This window comes from Saccostrea echinata, unplaced genomic scaffold (genome assembly GCF_033153115.1).
Source record: "Saccostrea echinata isolate AGI-Se365-2 ecotype Australia unplaced genomic scaffold, CSIRO_AGI_Sech_v1 ptg000009l, whole genome shotgun sequence".
In the NCBI taxonomy this organism is placed as follows: Eukaryota; Metazoa; Mollusca; class Bivalvia; order Ostreida; family Ostreidae; genus Saccostrea; species Saccostrea echinata.
The window spans coordinates 7,188,131-7,205,000 of record NW_026889758.1 but is presented as its reverse complement, the minus strand read 5'-3'; the positions used below and the strand labels follow the sequence as shown (position 1 = coordinate 7,205,000).

At 33.6% G+C, this 16,870-nt stretch overlaps 1 protein-coding gene across 3 annotated transcripts in view; it reads right to left on the bottom strand.

Moving 5' to 3' along the window:
* Positions 1–16,870, bottom strand: part of LOC133181705 (serine/threonine-protein kinase D3-like) — a 56,854-nt gene that overhangs the window by 15,308 nt on the left and 24,676 nt on the right. For 2 of the 3 annotated variants that reach the window (XM_061316263.1, XM_061316264.1), the window contains exons 3-9: positions 12,810–12,941; positions 12,285–12,466; positions 6,695–6,917; positions 6,513–6,590; positions 6,231–6,369; positions 5,485–5,608; positions 3,223–3,300 (exon numbers count right to left, since the gene is read on the bottom strand). In XM_061316263.1, coding sequence (XP_061172247.1) covers positions 3,223–3,300; positions 5,485–5,608; positions 6,231–6,369; positions 6,513–6,590; positions 6,695–6,917; positions 12,285–12,466; positions 12,810–12,941 — 956 coding nt within the window. Of the gene's footprint in view, positions 1–3,222; positions 3,301–5,484; positions 5,609–6,230; positions 6,370–6,512; positions 6,591–6,694; positions 6,918–12,284; positions 12,467–12,809; positions 12,942–14,484; positions 14,616–16,870 lie in introns of those variants that run through there. The other variant, XM_061316265.1, reaches the window with a different exon arrangement.

Sequence of the window (16,870 nt, the reverse complement as noted above, 5' to 3'; positions counted from 1 at the left end):
TAATCACCAAAGTTAAAATTTTTGAAAATTAGGTAAAACATCAAGGTCAAGGGGTAAAAAATCATAGCATGCTTGGAAACATATTGTTACAGGTAATGTACATGTCAAATATAAAAGTCCTATCTCTTCTCAATCAAAAGTTATAAGGAAATATAACATTTTTGAAAAGTAGGTTAAACTTCAAGGTCAATGTCACAGAGTCAAAAGTCATGATATATTTAGAAAGGTCTTGTCACAGGTAATATACATGTATAATATGAACGCCCTATCTTTTCTCTTTCAAAATGATCATTTGAAATAATGTTAAATTTTTTGAAAAGTAGGTCAAACTTCAAGGTCAAGGTCATGGGTTCAAAAATCATGGTATGTTTAGAAAGTTCTTGTAGGTAATGTACATGTGAAATATGAAATCCCTATCTCTTATTATTCAGAAGTTATGACCAAGGTTAAATTTATTGTGACAGACGGACAGACTGACAAACGGACAGACTGACAGACAAATGAGATTTAATGTCCCCTAGGTCCCTTTTGTGAAAACGGACGACAATAATGCCCTTGCTATTCATGAGAAGAAGATTTATGATGGAAAAAATCCCCTGCATTTTTCTATGTAAATCATTGGATCCCCATATGTGGCCCCATCCTACCCCAGTGGGTCATAATTTTAACAAATTTGAAGCTACACTGTCTATGTAAAGAAAGTTTCAACTTTTTGGGCCCAGTCAGTGGTTCTTGATAAGACTTTTTTAAAATGATACCACCAAATTTTCACTAATTCTTGATTATCCCCCCTTGAAAGAGGGTGTGACCCTTCACTTGAACAAACTTGAATCCCCTTTACCCAAAGATGCTTTGTGGCTGGGTTGGTTGAAATTGGCCCGGCGGTTCTAGTGAAGAAGACAAAAATGTGAAAAGTTTACAGGCGGACAGATGAATGACAAACAAAATGTGATCAGAAAACCAGAAAAACTCAAGTGAGCTAAAAACTGATGATCACAAGTACTTGGAAAGAGTTACAGTATTTGAAAAGCAGTTTTTTTTCATGCATTAATTGTTTTCAGAAGCTGAAAAGGTATGACTTGTATCCATGTTGAAAAAACTTCACATTTCAGAAAACAGTATGATTAAAAATAGTTAATCAAGGTGCTTTGAGTAGCAAAATAAGCTAAACTGGTATAGCTAATTCAACCACAGAGCTTAGTGAATTTTAAAATGCACACCTTTTCAACTCTTAATCATTCTTAAAATATTTATATCATCATTTCTGATTCAAGGGAGAACTAGAGATATGATCAGAAGTATATCCATTGACTAATAAACATGTACATGTATATTGTGTTTTTTAAGTCATTAATGTTTGTTTGTTGTTAAATGTCCCTCTTGGGAATTTTTCACTCATACGGAGACACCACCACTTAAAAATAATGAAGACGTACAAGTCGGATTTAAGGTTAACATTCATTTTAGGAATTTTCAACAATTAATTAAGACGTAAAGAGATAACTCCTTCCCCTTGCCCCTTCCCCTTCCCAGACCCCAGTTTGTTCATGTATGCAAACTAGTCTAATACTTTGGTTTGACATAAAAAAAATGTGAATACATACAAATAGTTTAATGGTCCATCTCTTTGAATGATTTTCATTCCTAATTCTAGGTTGACCCAAATTCATGAATGAAATGTCAAGTAATCTTATCATTGATGCACTTCTATTTAATTTGATGTAGTCATATTATGAACAAGAGAGTGGGGATGACCTCAAGGGTTCATAACCTTAAACCATTAGATGCACATAACATAATAACACAAGAAACAAAATTATGTCTAGTCAAATGGAAAAATTTTCTACTATTTAGGAGTCGCATGATCATTTGTCATTTCAGGGACAGGGAGCGGCTAGGGAGATTGGAACCCCCCCCCCCCCCCCTGGAATTTGCAGAGTTATTTAAATAGGACTATATACTGATTTACAGAAGCAAATAAAAAATGACTTTGGATGCCCTCCCCCTTTAAAAACATGGACCCCACCATCATTGTTTTTATTTTGTTTGTTTGTTTGTTTTTTATTTTGCTCCTCAGAAAATTCTGGGCTGGAATTTTTTTGGACCGAGGTGTGGACCCCCCTCCCCCCCGGAAAAAAATTCCCGGATCTATGCCTGTAACTGAATGTAATGTCGACAACGGGAGATAACTCTTCAGAATGTGAAATTCGTCTATTGTGGCATCGATGATCCACTCTCTACGATCGGCTCATACATTCAGTGTCTGAGAGAGAAACGAACGACAACTCTGCATAGGAGATTGCCGATGATCTTTGATCCTTTTTAAACTTTAACCTAACCATTTGCATTTTGGTTTATTTTACCCCAATCTATACTTAAACTTGTACTTACCGACTGTCATAGGTCCTGTCAACTTCATGAAATATAATCCAATTAAAACACAAAATGAATTAATTTCCACTGATATACATTTAACACTGCACCATGTCACATGGCATGTGCAATCTAAAAATGATAATGGTAAAACTAGTACTAGTACTGGTAGGGTGACGCAAGCCCAATGTGATGTAGAAATTTTCAAAAAGGTGTTCACATACATGTACAGTACAAGAACAAATTTTAAATTATCATAACAAACGATGTTTTAACATAACTTTGCCATCTAGGCCTATTTCCAAAAACAGGCAAATTGTGTGTGTGTGTGTATTTGGGGGGGGGGGGGGGGACACATATAAATTGATTGGGTATGGCTTTTCAAGGAGGTTTTTGCCTAATCAAATACTAAAAAAAGTTTGCACATTTTGATAAATTCATCAAAAACGCTTTGTACTAAAATAATATTATTTGTTGTTGAGAAGATAAATTTAATTTAAAAAGTTCCAATTATGGGCCAAAAATTTATACCCCCCCCCCTTTTTATTAAAACCTAATTTACAACATTAATTAAATTCTGATATTTCAGACTGGTAATGAATTAAGTATATGAAATGCGTATAAGAGGTTCATGGGTCACATGGTCACCTGAGCATTTTATGCTCGATTTGACGAATACATGTACTGTGTAAATTATAGAATTATTTGGACTTTTTCCTTGGTAAGCCCAATATGAAGGAGTGTGCATTTAGAGGCAAACACCTTAGTGCGGGTATTACTGTCTCATGACAGCATCTAGTTTGTAATTGTATTGATTGATTTCTGATATTGATATGTAATCTTTCTCACCTTATAATATCGGTTTGAGTTCTCGTGCTGGAACATAGTGATGGCCTTTGAATCTAACTTCCAGAAATGTCTTTTTCTCTATAAAAATCAGAGTAACATAATTATTTACACACTCCAAGACATCCTGTGGTCACTCCAGAAGATCAAAAATAAATTTCTTTCATTCATTCATTACTATTTGTCTTATATTATTTTTACATTTGATACATTGGTAACCATTACAGTTTCAATCTCATTTTGAATTACTTCCTATTTTTGATATCTCAACCACTTTTTTTAAACAAAAGACGCTTTACAATATTTTACGAACCACTTAGAAATCCTGCACTGTGTTGTAATGCAGTGTTTTTATTTCAATGAATTTGAAAACTTTAAAATACGTAAGTATATTTGTGTTATCATCTGGAGATGAATCTATTGGTGAGATACATGTACCTGTATTATAAGGGTGCCTTACAGTGAGTTATGTAATTACCTTCAGAGTTTTGTAATTCCTGCTAGTCTAATAATAACCTACCTGATTTAAAAGTAATGTCATTGCTGATCTAACAATTTCTGAAATTGCACCTGAGGTTTAGTTATTTTCTTGAATTGAGGTCAGTTATTTACTTAAATGAATATTCAAATCAGACTTTATTACCTGAGTCCTTGATAACCTGTTAGGCTTGGTTGTAACGTGTGCCAAGTCCTTGAGTTTATTGAGTCCTTGATTACCTGTGAGTCTAGGATTATGTAACTTGTGATTTCTTGATTTGCTGTGATTCTAAGATTGTGAGATGTGTCCAGTCCTTGATTATGTGAGTCTAGGTTTTTGATGTACAAGTCTAGGTTTGTGTACCAATTCCTTGATTACCTACGAGTCTAGGTTTGTGAATTTATTGAGTCTTTGATTACATGTGTCAAGGTTAGTCTAGCTTTGTGAACTGAGTTCTTGATTAACCATGAGTCCAGGTATGTGTACTAAGCCCTTGATTCCCCATGAGTCTAGTTATGTGTATCGAGTCCATGATCACCTGTGAGTTTAGGTATGTGTACTAAGCCCTTGATTCCCTATGAGTCTAGTTATGTGTATCGAGTCCATGATCACCTGTGAGTTTAGGTATGTGTACTAAGCCCTTGATTCCCCGTGAGTCTAGGTATGTGTACTAAGCCCTTGATTACCCGTGAGTCTGGGTATGTGTACTAAGCCCTTGATTACCCGTGAGTCTGGGTATGTGTACTAAGCCCTTGATTCCCCGTGAGTCTAGGTATGTGTACTAAGCCCTTGATTACCTGTGAGTCTAGGTATGTGTACTAAGCTCCTTGATTCCCCGTGAGTCTAATGCCCTGTTCACACGGAGAGTTTAATTCGAATTAAACGTAAGTTACTGCAAATTAAATTTGATCCGCGTTCACATGGAGAATTTAATGCGAATTAGTTTAATTCGAATTAGTTTACCGCGCATTAAATTACTTCGCATTAGCTCCATGTGAACGCTAAGCGAAGCTAATTCGAATTAAATGTTGATGCATGCGTTAGGGCAGAATTAAGTCACAGGCCACATCTCGATGGTCAAATATAGGTACTTGCGCTATTTTTGAGTGGAAAACAAAGGAAAATTATGTTAATCACTAAAATGTGTACAGACACTATGACATTATGTCAAATTCATATCTGCTCTGCACAATATGACGTGATTTGTAAATGACGTCATAATAGCCTCACTGAATAGCCATGTTGTAGAAATAACATTATAATTCGCATTAGTTTACTTCGCATTAGCTGTCGTGTTAACGCAATTTAATTCGCATTAATTTAATTCGCATCATTTTACTTCGCATTAATTTACTGCGAATTAAACTCTCCGTGTGAACAGGGCATAAGTTTGTGTATCGAGTCCTTGATAACCAGTGAGTCTAGGTATGTGTACTAAGCCCCCTTGATTCCCTGTGAGTCTAGGTTTGTGTATCGAGTCCTTGATTACCCGTGAGTCTTGGTATGTGTACTAAGCCCCCTTGATTCCCTGTGAGTCTAGGTTTGTGTATTGAGTCCTTGATTACCTGGGAGTCTAGGTTTGTGTATTGAGTCCTTGATTACCTGTGAGTCTAGGTTTGTGTATTGAGTCCTTGATTACCTGTGAGTCTTGGTTTGTGTATTGAGTCCTTGATTACCTGTGAGTCTAGGTTTGTGTATTGAGTCCTTGATTACCTGTGAGTCTTGGTTTGTGTATTGAGTCCTTGATTACCTATGAGTCTAGGTTTGTGTATGGATTCCTTGATTACCTGCGAGTCTAGGTTTGTGAAGTGTACTAGCCAACCCTCTTTGATAATCTTTGAGCCAGTTCTTTTAGTGTGCTTTATAGACTGCACAATTCTCATCAGTGGAATGTTACTGCTCTGAGTTGGACTGTAATCACAAATTTCAGCCATAATCATCTCATCTCAAGCAGTTAAAAGAACAACGACTATAAAATATATAGACCCACTCTGTCAGGGTCTTTACTGATGCTTTACTTCTTACTGTGGAAGTGAACTTTGAAGCATTGTATCAGTCTTTGATAACCATGTGTTGTACATGTGTATGTTGCATAAATTTTTAAATACCTTTGGACACTGTATTAGATAGTATCTATTGTACAATTTACTATGTGTAATGCTGAAAATTACTGTAAACCAAATTAACTTTTCAATATCTGTGAGTTCCACAACCTTCTTTTTTTTTTAGAATACTGTATACAGGGTTATTTTTGACCCGTGTTATTTTCACCCGTTCATACTTGCAAACAATTTTGCCCCGTTTTAAATTTGCCCAGTCACAGTTCCGTTTAAGAAATTATACTGTTTTCTTTAACTTCGCCCCATCTTAAATACGTCCACTTGTATCTATGGTACATGATGTATAACAATCTAACATAAGCTGTATAAATATTAAGACTATCAACAATACAAGAGGTGTAGTAACTGTATTTTTTAATTATCACAATCAGTTCTAGGTACAGTGATCTACGATAAGTTAGTATAAATTTCACCTGAGAGGAGGCTTCTGCTCTATATCATCATCATCCAGATCATCATTAAAAGCATCGTCAGTCTCATCTGCCATTTCTGTAAATGTTGTGTCCGCCTCTGATGGGTACGAGTCTGATGGAAAACTAGGCTCTGGTAAAACTGGCAAGCAAAGGTTTTAATATTAATCTAAGAAAATCAGATTAAAGTTTCTGGTAAACTATCATAGATATCACATCTGTGTGACTCCACTCCAGATAGATACAGACTCTTGTTATGTATTAAATGACTAGTTCTGTCCTTACCTCCAATCTTAGGAAGTTCTCCAGTGCAGTCCTTTGGAACATGTTCTGCACATTTCTTGTGACAATTAAACTTGCAATCTGTGAGAAAATATTTTTATTGAATGCAATTAGCCATAAATTCATTAAAGAATGATCAAAATAAAAACACATGTACCTATATTTTTTTGTGAACAGAAAATTACCTTTGCATTGCATTCCTTGTCTAAACAAGCCACGTAGAAGCTTTTTACAATACTGGCACATAGTGGGTCGGGTGTAATTGCGTACATTAAATGTATGTGGTACTTTGATTCGAGACTGAACCTCTCTTTCCATCCAGATTGGTCGTCCACTCCATGACTTGGACCTGTTGCTGCGAGGCTCCCCAGCCAAGGAGAGGGAGGACCCAGGGACAGCTAGAGAAGTCTGTAAAACAGAAAATCATTTATCCACAAGGCTAACCACCCACACCAACTGGAGCTTATCAATGTGCCACACTTAACTCATTAAAACACACAATAATAAATAAATTAAACACATGAATATATCATCTCTATGAATATTGTTCATAATCAGCAAATATTTTGCCATGTTGACAAATGAGATTTCTACTTAACATGCTTAAATGGTAACCTTTTAACATCAGGTATGGTAAATGTAATACTAAACAACAGACATTGTAGAGTCTAACATGAACACTATGGTTAAGGCATGAGGTATGACACAGAAATCACTTGAACACTAGGTATGGTAAAGTGTTACATTAAACACTAGGTATGGTAAAGTGTTATATTAAACACAAGGTATGGTAAAGTGGTATGTATATTAAACACTAGGTATGGTAAAGTGTTATATTAAACACAAGGTATGGTAAAGTGGTATGTATGTTAAACACTAGGTATGGTAAATTTTGGTTCCTCCTTGACCCATAGAACTATAAACTAAAACTGGTTAGATTTGGTAAAACTATTTTTGAGAGGAAGATTATATGGGTATGGTAAAGTGTTATATTAAACACTAGGCATGGTAAAGTGTAACATTAAACACTAGGTATGGTAAAGTGTTATATTAAACACTAGGCATGATAAAATGTAACATTAAACACTAGGTATCATGGTAAAACTTGACATTCAACATTCAATGTGGTAAAATTTCAACACTGAACACAAGGTGGTAAAAGTGCACCACTGAACACAAGCTATGATAAATAAGTCTCCTGAACAGTAGATATGGTAAAAGTGTTATATTAAACACTCGCCTAGGGTATCATATGGTAAATAAACCAACATCAGTATGGTAAAACTGTGCCAATAACACTGGGCAGAGAAAGGGGGGGGGGGGGCTTAATCAGGTGTGTGATGACATATGACCTTGAACTCAAGGTAAACCAATAAAGGTGTAACCATGAAGAAGTTGTGACCTCAAACACAAGGTGAGATAAACTGGGTTTATCCATGAACTGCTCATTTATAAAGATAGCCTTGAAAAACAGGCAAGATAAAGCTGTAAACTTTGAACATTAGGTAAGATTGAATTATAATCTCAAACAGTAGGTTTGATAAAGATGTATCTTTGATTAGCTAATAAGGTAAAGATAATTAACCTTGAAGAGCAAATGTGTAACCTTGAATAGTTGGTTCAGCAGTTCCAGTACAGCTCTAATCTTGATTTTATCATTAGCATTTAGTTATAGACTCCTTTAGGTATCTAGCAGAATGACCATATTTTCTACTACAAAATCAATTTGAGTTTCTCTAACCAAAATTATGGTCACATTAATAATTTACAAATCAAAGTAAAAAAAATAACAATATTATGAACATGCCTTAATTGCAAGCCATGCTTTCAAAAACAGATCAGCAGTGTGTAGCTTTATTTCTTATACAGAACACACAAAATCATGGATTTTTTTTTCATGAATGGAACATTTAAAATATGATTTATGTCTATACTCATTAAACTTTTGAGAACACTGCTATCAAAATATGAAACATAAACTATTGACTGACATTCAGTAGCATTGTTTTATGTTTTCTGTCAATTTGCTTCTCTTCTTTCAAATTTTTAAGTCCCCAAATCTACGACTTGAGCTATCATTAAAAAATACAAAGGAATATATGTACAATGACATAGATAGGAAGTTGCATGCATATAAAGTTGACACATGGGGCATTAGGGAACATGAACAAATGAAGAAAGCACATAAACCATTGCATTTCATACAGTGATTCTTAGCTATTAATTAACTCAAGCCCAAATATACCAAATATTATTCAGATGCAAGGTTAAGAATATTGATTTATTTGTTGGACACTCTATCTTATACAACTAACAATGCTAAAGTCTATACATGTATGCACCAGTCTTCTCAAAAAAACATGGAGGTAACACATCGTAGATGAAAGGTTGAACAAATTCTTACTACAATTTCTTTTTCATTTTGTTAAAATTCAATTTAATTCTCATAAATGTATTTATATCCTACTCTGTGAAAACTGAAAAAAAAAAAAAAAAAACGCTAAAGAAATAGTACAAAGAATTGAAAATTAGGTGACTTGCATAGCCATTGGGAATTGTATGAATAATAAGCATGTCCAAATCAATAATGCTACGATCCATGGTCTATCCCAGGAGTCACTACTAGCAGGATGAGTACAAAACACGTAAATGTAAATGATCAGTTTCAAACTGTAAAAGTACAGTTACAATATTGTCATTTTGCAATAAAAATATACATCTTTCAATTCACAATTCAAGATGCTATTTTGACGTAAAGAATCAAGACAGAAATGACACAATGCTTACACGGACTTTGTATGATAGAACGCATTAGATGTTACAGTAACAATTAACATGACTCGTGTTTAAATTTGCACAAGATGAAATTTAGTAACAAGTTCATATTTGATTTTGCAAATAGGACAATATAGAAGAGACAACAAACTCTTGTTTAAAGAACAGGTCAAAAAGACCATAAAACAGGCAACAAGCTCAAGTTTAATTTTACACAACAGGACAACAAGATAAAAGAGGCTGCAAGGTCACATTTGATTCCACCAAAAAGGACCAGAGAAGGAAAAAGCTCATGCTTTTGCACAATAAAATAAGAAGTTGAAAAAAAGCTTACGACTGACTTTGTATAACAGTACAAAGTTCATATTTATCGACGTAATACAAGACAAGATATAGTTAAATAAGCAAGCATTTGATTTAACTGGCACAAGCCAAAGAAAATAACAAGATCATCACACAACAAGATGACAAAACTGAATTGACAACAAGCAAGTACTTCATTGCTATCTCCTCTGACACCACTTGTGTTTTTATTGGAGTCACACTGTAAATAGACAGCAATTTGTTAAAAGAGTTGTTTTACCATTTGTTCCTATTAAATGTAGTCTTTACCAAATTATGTAGCTATAAATATAGAAAATTAATGCTATTACTTTTCATAACTTACTTTTCATCTTTTTATTATCATTGGCTACAAATTTCATAACTTGATTTTTTTTTCAACTATTTACAAAATATATATTATATAGAGTTAAATTTATTCACAAGAAAAATTCTGTTACACTTCAGAGTTCAGACTCGGGTCACTTCTAACAAGGAATTTTATTTTGAACTGCTTCTTCAACTACAGAACAGCTCCTTAATGATGAGATCATAGTGATAGTTCAAAATCATCAATTGAATCGTTATGTAAAATGTGAGAAGCTAGATATGCATTACATGTACTAAGTTAATAAAACGTGACACAAGGACAAGAGATAGATTACCAATCTACACAACGAGCTCAACAGGCTCGTATCAAATATACTGTACGATGCCATTGCCATTCCTCTAACGGAATCTGCCTAGACATGCACAGACTTCACAAAACAAGGGATAATGCATAGCAAACAACCATAACTTGTGGCTGATACTCTTCTCCATGATTCCAGTCTATCTTGTAATTTACTGGCTAACACAATACAGCAGAAAATGACCCCCAAAATAATAATAACAAGAGGCCCATGGCCTTGATGTTCACCTGAGTAACTGCAGCACTCTGTTGTTCAATGCATCCTCAATGCATTGTATTAAGTACTAAATGATTGACCCAATAAAATATTCAATTAAACCCCCCCCCCCTTTACTTTACAGACTTTGTACATGAAACTCTGAGGCAATGTAATTTTTTATTTATTTGGTTTTTAAAATTTCCTAAATGTGTTCAATTCTTATCCATAGTCCTTAAAAATTTTACTTGAACTCCGCTAATAACTTCTACTTTTGTTTCGTATAAACTTAGAAGCATACTGAAGTTAACATAGCAATAAAAACAACTCACTATTACTACTAAACACCTTAATTAATTGGCATTGTTTAAATTGTGTACATATACCTGTGATAATTTACCTGGGACTAACAGGTGCAATTGTGTGCGATGCGAGTACCTCGTTATATCCAATAGCTCTTTCTTCTAACCAGGACAGATTTTGACCTCATTATATCCAGCATTTTTATAAAGAAATAAGAATTAATCTGGGACTCAAAATTTATCTCGTAAGCTGTACCAGGCTGTATCCAATCTCGCTATACCCAGAGGCCACTGTACGTGATTATTCACAATGTTTTTGCAAATATGCACTTGTAAATCTGTCTCTCAAAAACACAGTATGTTTGAGATATCAGTGGAATTAGATAACGAGGAGAGAATTCATACCTCAAACAAAGAGTTTACATTAAATTCTTGACCAACACCGCACACCCTTTACCCACAGAAGCTGTTAAGTAAAACCGCACTGGTCCAAGTGCAGAAAATACTGTAAATATATCATATTTCACTTGTACATGTACTATATACTACAGAATTTATTTTTTTTTTTTTAGCAAGTTGGAGTACATTTGATATATACAGCATTTCAGAAGCTGCTAGATAAAAATGTACATACAAAACATTTAGCAATGTACTAGGTTTAGCAGAAGCTGCTTTCAACAAAAGGTGCTAAATAGAATACACAGCCAAATGTAATATGTCAGTATATATTCCAGACAAGGTTTTTATACAAAGGTCTGATTTGATGTAGAATTTTGACCTTTCTACAAAGAGATGTGCTTTGACCTTAACCTTTGAGTAATAAAATTAGTTTAAGTTAAGTGCACACACTTCACTCACAGACAGTTTGAAGTATGATCCAAATTGGAGAAAGGGGAGAGAAACGTGCTCATCACAAAGTCTTCTTTGACTCCTTACACTTTTAAACCTGGGCATTCTTTGGGTGAAGTATGAACTTTACAAGGGGTTAACCTTTCAGTTAAAGATGTTTTTTATCGTGTCATTGTTCTGTTCTGACCAATGAAAAGAACTATGAAACATCGTAAAAGAATATTGTCAATTTCATACTTTTAAAGTCTGCATAAATGATAAAAAAAGATTAAAACCTTAAACAATGCTAAGGCATGCTAATCAAAATAAATGTTGTTCAATACTGTAGTGTAAAAGCAAAAATTTCTGTGGGGATAAAATTTCTTGATTTGTGGTTTAAAAAAAAAATACATGTACTACCTAATTATATCTGGACAAAAAATTAGGGAATTAATTGCATAAACAAATAAATGTCATCAATGAAACAAAATTTAATCCCTAACAAATATTTTTGCTTTTACAGTATTTCAAAATAAATTGTATTTAGATTATTTTTCTCAATCTTTGAGATTTTTATTCTGTAGGATTAAGAGTAATACTCAGTAAAGACTGGTCAACAGCATGCTTTTCAGACCTTGTGAAAATTAAATGACATTTTTTACCTTTGAGATCAAGGTGACCTGGCTTGGGCTCTCGGGGAGAGCTACAGAATCATTTTTATCTCGTATGCTCAGATCTTGCATGGGGTATGTTATACTGCTCGTTGACGGTCGACGTTGTCGGTCATATGAGCAGTTATTTGGAATCTTGAAGGCACAGCGCTTGTGAAAATTCAATCCACAACCTGTTTGAGAAAGAAAAATCATGTTTGTAAGACATGAATGCCCCGCCGAGGGTATATAAGTAGTGCAACATGAAAATTTGCTTTAGTGTATAAAGTTTGATGAGAACATCTTGAATAGTTTCTTTAAAATTGAAATTAAAATATAAAAAATTAAATATATATGATAAATTCTCACCAAATTATGTACAAGTGCATAAGATTACATAAAAATATCTTAAACAGTTTCTTTAAAACTAAGCAAAATGCAAATTTCAGAAAAGTGAGGTCAAGGTCGAAGGAAAGATCAAGGTAAAAAAATGTTTATTTTTTCACTGATGTTAGAGGTTCTTACTGAATTAGCTACCTTCACATTTAAGTCCCTGTTTGACCAAGCCCCACAGCATCTCTCCACAGAAATCACAGAAATGGGGTGACTTGTAGGAATGGATGGACAGATTGTGTCGCTTAATCTGGAGGTCCTCCATCGTGATCTGTGCTGGAAAACATAACCAAAGCAAAATTAGGTATACTGACAAAGGAAAAGACAAAATGCAAGAGTCATTTATCGTGGGAAACTACACAACAACATACGTGAGAATGTATGGAGAGAACTGGTGGTAAATAATGGTGATTATGATGATGCATACATAGAGAGATAAATATACAAAACATGGAAGACTGTGTAAAACAATGCCAAAATATTAAACACTGTTGATTAACAATAAAAATTAAATCTATATATAAAAAAACCCCAAAAATCCATTAAAAAAAACTGGCAACAGGAATTCCATTTCATTATAGCATAGTAGCACTTAAAAAAGTAATTCCACTTTTTTTTGTAAAGATGGAAATGGCAAACAGTAAGTGGCAGCAGTGTACACACCAAGAAAAACATTATATTGAGACATCCTAACTATCCTTGTAGTCAACTTGTACACAAAAGAAAAAAATGTATAGCTCCTCCAAGTTCTATTAGTGTATCCTCCTTCAGGTCAACACACTGTCTGGGTAAGATCATTCATCATTCTATGTAAGAGGATTTCAGCTCACATTCAGGTACTCATGGCTATATAATTCTATACAGTATTCAAATCATCAACTGATGCTCATAAATACTGTGTGGTTGTTTTTCAAAAATCAAAATACGTAAATATTTTATACTGGAAAAAAAAAACAGTGCTCTGATGACAGGAATTTTAATCAGCATCTGCAGAAAATTAATAATTTTTTAACTTTATTTATAACTATAATACATAGAATTTCTAGGTACTGCCATACAAATAATTCTTTGTATGCTATTAAGAGGAAACAAATTGGATATGTTTATCAAAGAAAATTTTGAAATTTTGATGTATTAAGTCTTCTCTGTTTGATACATCTGCTTACAACACAGATTAAAAAAAAGTCGGTCTACAAAAATTTTTTAAAAAACACTCCAAAGATTCCAAATTTGTCAATGACATCAGAGAAGACTAGCTGTTCTTTACGAGAGGTCTGACAGGTTCGCAGACAGGAGTTAACGCGTATACTGGGCTGACCCTAGACAGACGTGATCACTTTGATGATGGAATGTTTGGCCTTTTAGTTACATAAGGAAACATTAGACTGCAATCTTTTTTTCCTTTTACATCAAATGCTTCATCATAAAAAGAAGTAAGAATTAGATGTTTAATTCTTAAAATCAATTCTTAAATCCACCAAACACAAAAACTGAAAATTAAAAATAGACCAAAACACCAAGTTCGTACATTTACATTGTAAAAATATGAAATGTTCCAATTATACATGTCAAATGTAATAAAAGATATGATGATATGTTTATGAATATAAAAATATTGTATTGTACAGTTTATTTTCAATGATTGAATGCCATTTTATTTAACCTCATCTTATTATTTGTCTGTCTGTGTGTGTGTGTGTGTGAGGGTGTGTGTGTATGTGTGCATAATTTAAGTGACAAAAAATAACAAAATAACAAACTGAGCCTATGATAAAGATGATGAGGAAAAGCTGTTTTAATGCACCTGAATCAGAGATACCTTCTGGCAATTCAGTGGGCGTTTCCTTCCTTCCTGCTGCCCTACATAACACTAATTGATTTTGTCAATCTGGTAAGATCAATAAAGAATAATCTGTCTATCAATGTCCACTAGTGAAAAGGTTAAGCACTATATACACAGCCACTTGAGAAACCTGCGTGACTAGCTGATTTGTGGAATTCAATTTTTTTTTTAAAGTCAGGTGACATCATTGGTCATGATTTGCGTGAGATTTTCCTTGGAGGTATAGGTTTATACAGTTACTGAGAAATTACAGTACAGAAATATATCAAACATAAAATTCAGGAATGCGGATGCCAAAATCCTATACAATACTAAGACTCAGTCATGTATTTTTATTACTGCATGCTACCATAAAACGAAAAAATAAACCTTCAAAGATAATTAATTAGTTTAATTAGGAGTTTAATGACCTATTTTATTTAATCTCGTTAGTTTAACACATTTTGAACAATCACCATACTTCCCTTAATTTTAATGAAATGCACAAGTTTAACATGCGTAATTTCCTATAGGGTCAATGAAAAAGAGGTGACTGTAAGTGCCAGATTTTGAATCTAAAACCCTTTTTTCGATGATTTTCCTGTCTTTATGACTTCCTACATACCAAAGGGTGTACTAACAGATTATTACAATGTGTTAACTCCCATCATCTTAGGTTACTTGTGCCCACGACATTCAAAAAAAAAAAACCACAATGCACTTTTGCTGTAGAACTCGGTTGTATTAGATACCAGCTTCCTTACACTTATCAGTCATTTACATAATAATACTGCACATTTTGTCTGTTGAAGGAAATAAATATACCTATCTGAATTTATATAAGCTTTATTAGATTGATAATTTAATAAGACAGTATCATGTTTCCACTTGGAACTGTTAACATATAGACAAGTGGCACATTGCACTGTTTAAATTCCCTTTCTCCATGTGCAAAGAAAAAAATCAAGTTACTTTTTTCAATATACTATCAGTCACTTCATGAATTGGCATTTAAGTAACCATTAGAATATACTTTATATTTCTACTGTATAATTATTAAAGCTGAACTTGACTTTTTAAATTTTATAGCAGGTAAAATTGTGTGCACATTTAATGAGAAGCAGTTGAATGAATTAAACTTGTAAGTTCACTCAGGTAATTAACCTGTCTGAATTACAGAAGTCTGCCATAGTTTTTGTTATTCCCTCTAGGCATACAGTTTAATACATTTGTGACATGATTAGTATTTCAGGATACCTGACTGATTTGAAAATAATTCCTTTGGCAGCATCTGCACTGGATTTGAGGGATTGAAATGTTAAAAAGTTCCAATAAAATTTTTTGATCTTAAAATCAATAGGGGTCTTCGGAGTTGTGATATACAATTTCATTACAAAACCTCAAAGGCTTCTTGGTTATCATCCGGAAAGGAAAGTGTTACAGACAGAATTTATGAATTTCAGACCTTGACCTTTTGACCTCAAAATCGATATGGGCCTTTTTTTTCCTTTTTTTTAATGATATAACATTGTGACTTCACAGAATACTGGGCTTCTTTTCCAGTGGTAATTTTTAAGCAAATTTATGTATTTTGAATTTGCTATTTCATATTCTAGGAAATTTTCTACAAAATCAAATCACTCTCATGTGAAATTTTCCAAATTAAGTGCTCGATACAGACGCTGGCATACTTAATAAATATCGATAAGCATAAAGAAAATGTCTCCCGAATGATTTCTCTTATTGTTAGCCGTTATTTGAATACCAGAAGTTCAAGCATGACACAAAGCAGTGCTGATAAATGCTATGAATTAATACATTGTCAAAATAAATACAGTAAAACTTGGTTTAAGAACTCTGTTATAAGGAAATCTTAGTTATAAAGAATTGTACATGAATCCCCTAGGCTCCTCTATTATACAGATATAGAGGATATCAGTGATGTCAAGTCCCAGTGACTTCTGTATAGCCAAGTTTTACTGTATCTTTTATAATAAAGCGAAAAAAAAAAATTGTGGGTCAAATGTAATTTTTGTTTTAGTCAGCTTAGGTCAATTAGGGAGGGAAAATAAACATCTTTTTGTTTGATACTTGATACTTCCAATATGCCCATGGCTGCTAACAGCAGCAGACTTTGTGCTAATTACATAACTGCAGAAAAAATACATGTATTTTTTTTTATTAATTAATGATCAAACACTGATATCTTGATAAAGGAATACTGTCAAAGTGAGATGACAGTCCAAACCAACTTTTTCTCTCTGTTTTTACCCTCGTTATCTCGAATCCTTGGACATTTTGAAGGTCAATCTTGGTTCCCTCAAGTTCAAGATAACGAGGTTTGACTGTAAAATATTTTTGAGAACTCAAGTTTTAATACAGT